Source organism: Tarenaya hassleriana, unplaced genomic scaffold (genome assembly GCF_000463585.1).
Source record: "Tarenaya hassleriana unplaced genomic scaffold, ASM46358v1 Cleome10, whole genome shotgun sequence".
In the NCBI taxonomy this organism is placed as follows: Eukaryota; Viridiplantae; Streptophyta; class Magnoliopsida; order Brassicales; family Cleomaceae; genus Tarenaya; species Tarenaya hassleriana.
The window spans coordinates 896,843-906,949 of NW_010960188.1; the positions used below are offsets into that span (position 1 = coordinate 896,843).

The following is a 10,107-nucleotide window of genomic DNA, read 5'->3' on the forward strand; positions in this document are numbered from 1 at the left end:
TACAATCCCAAATACAGAATTACGCGGTTGTCCCCGCCGTCTCAGGGCTACCGGACTTAAAGCGGGAGGAATTAGCCGGCGGCAGAGGATGGTGGGGTGGAGGAGGAGAGTCGTAGACGGCGTCTTCGTCAAGAGCCATCTCCTCTTCTTGCTCGTCGTTGTCGTCAAAGTCCATGACTGTACTCTCTTGAAGCTCGGAAGATGAAAACTATGTCGTTTTGGGATGGGAAAAAGAGGTTAAATTACAAGAAGATGAAGAAGAAGAAGAAGAAGAAGATAACAGAGAAGAGAGAGAGTGTGGCCATTAGAATTTCTCTTCTCTCTCCCAAAGCTTTTTTTTTTTTTTGGTTTGGATTTCAGAAGGACTCTTTTGCTATATACTTTGCCGTTTATTGGAAATCGGAATCTAAATCTGTCATCGGCCACACTAACCTTTTCTTTTATCCTCTCATTATTTTCTTCCCCCCCTTTCTAGAATATTTATATGTTAGTCTGTATGCAATAATCTTCTTCTCTTCACATTATTAAATTTTTAATAAAACAGTTCAAACTAAAACCTTGAAGAATCTTGGATAAAAGAAACTTTCATAAAGATTATATGACATATATATATATATATGGCATGATCAAATTTATCTAAAAACAACAACAACAATGCCGTAATACCACATTTATTTGGAATGGGACAACAACGTTTTAAGCCAAATTAGAGCATAAAATTTTAAAATAAAGATAGCATTATTATGAAAACTTGAATTTAGTAATATGGTATGGATCAAAAGTTATAAAAAGAGAAAACGTGACATTACAAAATGCGTTAAAATATAAAATATAAGAGATTTTTAAAGAAAATTAATTTCAAATAATACTAAAATCAAAATTAAAAGTAACCAATAACGCTAAAAAATTAAGAAAAGTTAATATAATATATATATATATATATAATAAGTAAATACATATTTTACAAAAATAATATATGGCATTTGATGACATAATTTGGGGCCAATATAACACTATATACATTTTATTTAATTTTATAAATAAAATTATTTCGTAACAGGTATCAATCATTCGGTGATATAAATTTAATTTATGTACAATTATAAATATTAGAAAATATTAACTCATGTATTAAGATATTATCAAATAAAATGTGGCGTAAAAAATTAATTAAAAAGAGAGCAAAACACTTGACGGTAAGAAATTTACCGGCGTGAGGAGGTGGGGCCACCCCACGTAGGCACACAGACAACGCCTAGAGTTACCACGCGCCGTTCACGCGCCACCGTACTAACCACTTATTCTTTCCACGGGACCGTACCTCCATCACATTGAACGTAACGCATAGAACTTAGAATATTTTTTTGTACCCATTAACAATTATATTAAATAAACACGTTTCATGGAAAATGAAAATACTAAAATTATATATTATTTATGTCGCTCTACATTTCGTTACAAAAATTTCAAAAACATATTTGATGAAATAAGCCAAGGAGAAGAGATAACTTTTTGGGAAACTAAAAAAGGGATAAAACAAAAACGTGAAAATAATTATTGTCCATATGCGAATATCATATCCATTAATATTCTGCAATAAAGTGATGGGCGGTCTAATCACATCAAAATCAGTAATGCCCTTAATAATTTAAAATGTGGAAAAAACGTATCTTTTTTTTTTAATGGTACCACATAATACCATTATTAATAATAAAAAGAGTGAAAAAATATTAATAATAACATAATATAAACATATTACACTGATCATACAAATACAAATAAAATTATCAGAAATTAAACATGGAGGATGTGTGACGTATGAGGTGTTCATTCGGTCAGCCCTCACCGTTGGATTAGTCAGTCCTAATATGAGATCAACGGTGTCGATTTCCTCGTATTCGATGCGTTTTCCTCATCGTCCATAACAATTAAAGGGAAATTGTTAGGTTATATAAAACCAATTGAGATTATATATATATATATATATATATATTCATATTCAATTATTTTGTCTTATCATGACTTAGATGAGTGTCAATTGTCATTTCATCACGAAATTGCACGACAAAATCGATCCAATGACATCATTTAATACATCGTCAAATATCATATCAAATTGTTTCATATTATAGTAACCGATGGTACCGTGAAAATGTTCATGAAAGTTTGTGCCAAAGGATCTCTAAAAAACGATTATCATGTAACTCATGAAAAATTATTTGATGAAATTTACGAATAGTGCCTCTAATTTACACTTTTAATTTTACATAAATATAGATCGTCTTCCTTTTAATGGCATTTTTAAATATATTAAATTTTGTTTGTAAGTGAATAACAGATTTATCATTTGTAAAATAAAGTATACAACATCTCGAAGGAATAAATTAATAGCTCAACCAAAATGGATATGGAATGACGTGTGAGAAGACGTGCTGACGTGTACGTGTCAGCTGGCGGGAAACCGCTTTCCCATGGGGAGACACCGAAGTCCTGTTTTCCATATCTACATACGATGCTGTCGTACGCCTAAATGATATTTGCCAAATTTATAAATTTTATTTTGTTTTATACGAGCATAATTATAACATTATTATAAGATAATTCTTAAACATTTCGGGGAGCAAGATTAACTACAAAAAATAAATAAATTGGACAACGTTAGGCAAAAATCGCGCAGATATTTTATCACAAAAAGTAATTAAATTTACCAAAACAATCGCATACATATACGCTATTTGGCTTGTTGATTCCAACACGCAATTATGTATATGAACAAATTGATCTAAGCGACAGTAACTTGTACTGTATGTGTTCCACATTGCATTGCTTATGTCGCGTGCATGCAGATCATTAAATAGTATGGCATGTTATAAGTTTCTTTGTGAAAACTTTGAGTTTAATTGTTATAAAAAGGCATGAAAATATATTCATAATTTATACCTAGATTTCAAACTAACCGTTTTTACGTACCAATGTGGAATAAGTTTTTGAATTATATGATATTATTGATTTCGTGGAGTGGTTAATTAGTTTTTATTTATTTTTTTCACGAAAATTTTAGCAAAAGGGCTTGAAGGTTTATCAACTTTTACAAAAATTGAAAGCCTTCTAGGAACCAAGAACTAAGTGGTTTGTGTTGTTCAATCTACAATGTTATTTAATTCTTAATGTTATTCAATTTATATAATCTTGTAGTCAATTATAATAATTCGTTCGTTTATGATATTGTATTTCGTTAATTCACCACTTTAGCACATATGAGAAATAGGAAGGCCTTTTCCATCATATCAATGCATATATATATTTTTTCGGTAACCGATTTTTTTGTACTAGAATTCAAACTAATCTCAAAACCGGAAGTCAATCATGTGATTTGGTATATGAAAACTTTCAACTTAAGGTTCGAACTCAGGACAAAATAGACGCTCTATACCTCATTTCACCGATTTAATTATCCAAGTTTAGATAGCAATACATGTATTATATTTTAAGTTGACTTTCGTTTTATACAAATTAAATTACATCCTAAAGATAGGCTTTTCAATCGAACCAATTATCACTTTAATTACGAAACATGTATAGCCCATATAGCGTTACGTTTAAAATCATACGTATATATTTTAATATTCCAAGCTCTAATACAAGTAAATACAAGTGGACAAAATTGTCAGGGTTTGGGATATTTAAAAAATAAAATAAAAATACCCTAGGGTTTGCACTCACAAAATTAGGGCAAAAATACATAATAGCCTAAACCGACCACATATGTTCTAAAAAGGAAAAGGAAAAGAAATTTTACTGAAAACTGAAAAGCTATTATGATGAATTGTTACTTTATAAAGAGAGTTCAAAACTCAAGCGTGAGTGAACAAACTTTATTACCAACAACATCTATGTCTTTTATAATTCACATTCCCTTTTTTAATTTATTCATAACAAAAATTGTAAATATATACATAGCATTAGCTTTAGATATCTCGAATTTGAATCTAATCATACCAACTGAGATTTATTAATTAATAAAAACACCGAAATAGAAATTTTGGTTGATGATCGGTAGAGGATATTACTGGTTATTTGATATTTATATTAATTTCTGCTTAATTCGTTGGTTATTCAGAAATATTTATATTTTTAGAAAATGACTAATATTTTTAGTCTTTTTATTTAAATTTTGGGGGAACTTTTTGCAATTTCGTGCGGGTGGGAAAAATAAAAATTGTGATTAGGGAAAAAAAAAGATAATATATTTGGTTGGGTGGGGGAAAAAAGTAACCGACATGCCTAAGGTTAGATTGGTGAAGTAAATATTGTAATAAGTGGAACACATAGATTATCATTGAGAATACCTTTGACCCAAACACCAGAAAGGACAATAATTTCACCCAATCAACAGTGGAACTGCATACCTTGTTTCTCCCTTTTTCTTTTCTTTTCATCATTAAAACAAAAATTAGTTCCATTAAATATAAAGAAAACCCATGGATTGCATTTATTTATTTGCTATTGACAATATGCAATATGTGTCATGTCATGGCATGCATTTTTGAAATCCAGGGCTTTTATGTTTATTTTTGCTCGAGATTTTGATCTGTTTTTAAGGCTGTATTCTAATATAAAATTCAAGATTTCTGAATTAGTATTAATATTATTTATTTTTCTTAATTTAAAAGGCGCAATATAAATACAGAAATGAGCTGGTACACATGTTGTCTGTCTATTTTTGTATATGCAGTCACCTTCTTTCACTTGGTAAATGAAGTTTGGTTCTTCCTCCAAATTACTGTGGGAGGAGAAAACACTATATCAATCCTCGAGATGGTTAACTTGTAGTAACCAAATTCAGAACCAAACCGAACAAATGAACGAAAAACGTTCGTTCCAAGTTGTAAATCTAAATCTGGTAATGAAACCAATGCTCAAGTTGGATGCTTGAATTGAAAACCGAATGAGGTTGAATTCCACCACGGCAAATCGACTTCGATCCGTAAGTAAACCAAGTCACTAAGCATAGAACATTATCAGTTTGTGTCGTCAGAAAGCATCATCTGAACCTCTGGAAGAAGCTCGAGGTTTCTTCCTTGGCCTTCTCGTATGCAAAAGAGGAGAGAAACCCAAATAATCTCAGAACTTCCCATATCTACCAAGAAATCGATCCATAAGTATAAATCTCTTGTTTCACTATAGAATTAATCTTCCCATTCTCGTACCAGCTTTAGCGTACCAAGAAATCATAAAAGATTGTTGCGTTTTTGGTTTTCGCTAACCAAGGACATGCCCTCTTTGATGACATCACAGAGCTTTGCCTTCTTCCTTCAAGAAATCCTATTCCCCTACAATCCCAAATACAGAATTACTGTCTTCCACTTTCACATCAGATTTCAAATGAAGCAGACGAGTTACTTGTGTAGTTAGTAGCAAATGCTCCAAATACCAAACCATCCATTTCCAAGTTTCATACTTTGTCATCCTAAGCCCATTTTCCATGTTCCCCACAAGTTCTCACTGCCTTTGTATACCAAAAGCCAAATTGATTCAGAAGTCAGAGCACCTAATGGAGGCCTTACTGGGACCGGGATCAAGGTTTCAACTAGTTTCCTACCCACACATCCATTCTGCATCTTGGTTGTGTGATGTAAACTTTTCTTTTTAGAGGGTACAGCCAAAAAAACACAGAAACTAAAGATTGAATCATATGTAGATACTCATCATAATCACAGATACGAGAACTCAATGACTTGGAAATTCGATCCGAGGTTGTCTAAGTAGTAAGTACCTGTTTTTGCGTCCCTGTTACAGCAGCAGACTTAACTCGGTCAAGCATTCGAGTTCAACATCAACACTGGAACGACGTTCGCCATGCAGAGCCTCTCTGTTTTCAGCTCCCAACGTCTAAAACTTTATCGAGTCACTCCATAACCATTAAACGGAATCAAATTTCTACTACGTCATCATCCCAATCGCAATTCGTCAATAAACCTTGCCAGTTTTATAAAACAAAATCTGAACTTTTTTTTGTCGGACGTGAAACTGATTCGTAATTATAACAAAAAAAGAGGGTACTTTCGAGATGAACCTTGCTACTCTGGTTCGGATCGTAACACGGTGGGAGGAAGAAGCCTTCGATCGGAAACGGACCATCGAGGAATTCGAGATCGAGATTTCGGAGAACAGTTTCCAGCCATTTACTTATCTGCGCCGTAAGGATCTCTGATCACTTGTTCCGAAGCCACGAAGGCAGAGGACTCTAGGGTTTATGGGTTTTTTTCGAAGCGGATGGAGATTTTCCGATGACGACGTTGCCCTAATATTAAACCCCAAGGCCTAAGCCCTGTCTCAGATCACAGACTGTTTGGCAACAGGAACATAACTGTCCTACAATTCGACACAGTACCAAATGCACACCACCATTGGTACTTGGTAGCTCCGTATAGTTTTGGGTTATTCCTGTGCCCAAGCAGAGGATTCTCCGTAACAACACGTGAAATCATCATGTTAATATCCAATTAGCGGTCCGAATTTAGGTTTCGTTATAGTTACTAGTTTAATTTTCTCAAGGGTTTTTTTTTAACATTTATTCAGATTAGAGATAATGTGCGGTTAGAAATATATGACGAAAACGGACATAGTTTATTGGACAGACAAAAAAAAATTAAAATAAAACGAGAAAAAAGACGAATCCACCTTCGAAAATCACTGTCCAAAATAACCTTTACAGGCTATCACTATGTTCTGTCCGAAAATGTTTTAAAAATATCTCTGACATGACAGCTTCACCCAACCCCTATTATCCATGCATAATTATAATTAAGGGCATAAGAAATAACTATGATACCAAATTTAATTAATGACAATATTATTAACCCCGTTTATATGCCATGCACATGCACCAGCGATCATCACAAATTTGTGGCGTCGGCTTATAAATTATAAATTAAGCCGAAAAATAATTAAATTAGGAGATGATCAAGTCGACAGAAAGACATGCGAAGTTGCCAAGTGAACTGAACATGTTAGCTGTCTCCCATCGTCCACGCCTAATATGCATGCCATGTTACATTACATATATATATATAGTATGTACATGTATATACACGTTGTTTCTCTCTCCAATTATAGTTACATCCCATTACAGCTAAGGGAGGGATTGTTCACCTAATTAACATTTTTTTATTGTTTTAAAAAAAAACTTTGATTAATCTTGTGATTATTATCAAATCAAAGGTCAATTCGATGCCGCGTGGATAAGAGATTGCTCTTTTTTCGTATTTATTTATTTTAAAAGTGATAATGTATTGGAAAATCAACCAACTTGACAATATATTACGATATATATGTAATTCGTGCACTGACAGAGGGAATTATTATGTGTTTACCATCCATTAATGTGTGGACCGATTACAATAATATACCGGAAATTACGGGAATAAATTTACAGATTAGGAAGCCGAGTTGATGATGCAAACCTCGAAATGGTCCGAGTCGCCGGCTCGCCGACCCTTTTGGCCAGGGACTGAGTTGAGTCGGTTCGCCGAGTTGGTATGCTGGCGTTCGGTGAAATTACACGAAATTTCAAGACAACGTGTCGCAGTCTGGTAGGTCCGAGTTAGGTGTAAACGGAGAAATTCTGATTTGGAAAGAGAGAATTTATTTCCCTTTCGTTCGAGAAAAATATGGTTTTCGTCCGCCGGAAGATATGACATTTGAAATTAAACGTTTGTTTTTTTTTATAGTTTCTGGTTGTTTATGATTTGATTTTTACTAAGAAATTAATTATTAGTTGAAACGGTCCACTCTGATGTTACAGCTGTTTTATATATTTAATGTAATTGATAATTAACTTATGATCCATCACATGACTGTAGATTGTAAGATTCATGATGAACAATTAACTTATGATCATTTATTTAAAAAAAATAACGAGATAAATGGTACACATATTATACAGTGATATTTTAAAATCAAAACTATTTTGCAATATATTTATTATGTGAAGTGGGTAGTCATGAACGAATATTGGGAGCCAACCCCATGTTCACATGATGCGCTTCCATGTTATTCTCCAACTTTGATTCCATTTAAATATTTAGGGATCTCCATTATTATTAATCTTTTTCATTGAAATTACACCTCATATTAATCAGATCCACTCCCTCTTTCGTTTTATATTTTTCTTAATTATCAATCTCTCTCTCTCCTCCCTTTTTATACCGCCCTCTCCTCCTCACTCCCACAACTTCCAATCACTCTCTCTCTCTAGAACCAGAAGAAAGAAAGAGGAATCATCACTCTTCATCGGACAAGATGAGTTCTAAGATTCTCCAAATTGTCCTAATCTTGGGTCTCTTGGCCACGTCATGCTTCGCTCAAGCCCCGGCCCCTACTCCCTCCGCCACCTCTCCGCCGCCCGCCGCCATTCCTCCTCCGCCGGCGCCAACCCCCGCTCCCACCACCACTCCGCCTCCGGCCCCGACCCCCACCCCCGCGGCCCCGACACCTGCACCCGCCACTCCTCCGGTGTCGGCCGCTCCTTCTCCAGCCGACGTCCCCTCCGCGTCCCCACCGGCTCCGGCAGGTCCCGCCCAGAGCCCCGGCGGACCAGTCGCCGGTCCCTCCGCCGATGTTCCGTCTCCTCCCAACGCCGCTTTCTCCAACAACGCCTTCGCCGCCGCCGCCATCTTCTCCGCCGGTCTCTACGCCGTCCTTTTGGCCTGAGACCCTCACGTCCTCTTGGACATGAGATGTGTTTTATTTTTATTTTTTCTAATTTATTTTTGCTGTTCTGTAATATTTGATTTATTTCGCATTTTGCTACATTGATTTGATCGTTTTAATTTACGTTATGCGCTGTGGTTGGTGATTTCATTTGAGTTTGGGTTCGGGGAAGGTAATTATTTCGGAATGGTGTAATGGGCTGCCGACACGTGTAATATTCGATAGAGGGATCGATGGTATGTATGATTGTCGTGGGATCTGTTTGTACATCCAATAATAGATTTAATCATATTTCATTTTACTTTATTCTTTTTTTTTTCAATAATAAATGGATACAGTAATTCTCTAATTAAACGTAGCTTGTAAATGCGATTAATGCCATCTAACCTACTTGTCACGACTTCTAATCAATATAATGATTTATTTTATGATTGTTTTCAAATTTGAAACTGCAATCAGTCAACCGGGTAGGTGAAAAGACGCCATTCTAATTCTAACGTTTTGAAGCGGTTACCGTTGGTTTTCAAATTTTAAATCATGGTCTGTGTAAGACAAAATAAAATAAAAAACAATTATGACAAAATTTATTATTTTAAAAGATATTCGTTTCATGGGTCTCAAAAAAGGGCTCAGTGTGGGTATTTAAATTTGTTCAGCCCATAAGGCCCGTTATCTTAAAGGCTCATATGATCTGTGGGCTGGGCCTTTACGGGTATTTAAACCGTGTATATGTACATATGTATCCAGGTATCTCTATGTGTGTATTCACATGTATGTGTCTAATATATATATATTTTTTTTAAAAATAAATTAAATTTATATAAAAAAAACTCTAATATAATTTTATATTCCTTTTTTTCTCATATCATTCATATGATATATAAATATCCTAATTATTTTGATGGTGATAATTGAAAATATTAAATGATATTAGAGTTTTATTAATTTTTTTATGTTTATAGTTAAATTTAGAATAAATATAAATAAAAAATATTATATATCTCTGGTTCAACGAGCGGCTCGTTCAGATCGGAAAACTGACGAGCGATCTGAGTCGAAGTTTTTCTGCCTCGTTAGAAAACGAGCCCAACGAACTGAGTCCAAAACGATCCGAACCAAACGAGCCGAGCCTCAAACGATCCGAGTTGGCTCGTTTGACATCTCTATGTGTATGCATGTGTATGTATATACAAAAATACAAAACGAGTATTTTTTTTTTGTGGCGTCCTCTTATAACTCAATTATCTTATGATAAAGTTTGTGACATATATTTATATAAAATTAAAAAAAAAAATTGATCGTGAAACTTGTGTATCGTCCTCAGTGGCTGCAATCAAACTTTTTCGTAGTAAATGAATCTGACTTGTATTAATCTATGGGCACTGGAGTGTT

The 10,107-nt window shown here is 34.3% G+C and overlaps 1 protein-coding gene and 1 long non-coding RNA gene across 2 annotated transcripts; both read right to left on the bottom strand.

The window, feature by feature from the left end:
* Positions 1-4,932: 4,932 nt before the first annotated feature.
* On the bottom strand, positions 4,933-6,464 carry LOC104798762. Its single transcript, XR_769488.2, has 2 exons — positions 5,777-6,464; positions 4,933-5,333 (listed from the first exon to the last, which is right to left on the bottom strand). It is a non-coding gene; the product is annotated as an uncharacterized LOC104798762 (long non-coding RNA).
* Positions 6,465-8,047: 1,583 nt separating this feature from the next.
* LOC109116049 (glycine-rich cell wall structural protein 1.0) lies at positions 8,048-9,017 on the bottom strand. The gene has a single exon (XM_019200786.1). It carries the CDS (start codon positions 8,676-8,678, stop codon positions 8,367-8,369), a length of 312 nt encoding a protein of 103 aa, XP_019056331.1. The 5' UTR covers positions 8,679-9,017; the 3' UTR covers positions 8,048-8,366.
* Positions 9,018-10,107: the final 1,090 nt, after the last annotated feature.

Excerpts from the sequence above, each read along its gene's own strand:
- LOC109116049 (XM_019200786.1), bottom strand. The coding sequence starts at position 8,678 with ATGGCGGCGGCGGCGAAGGCGTTGTTGGAGAAAGCGGCGTTGGGAGGA.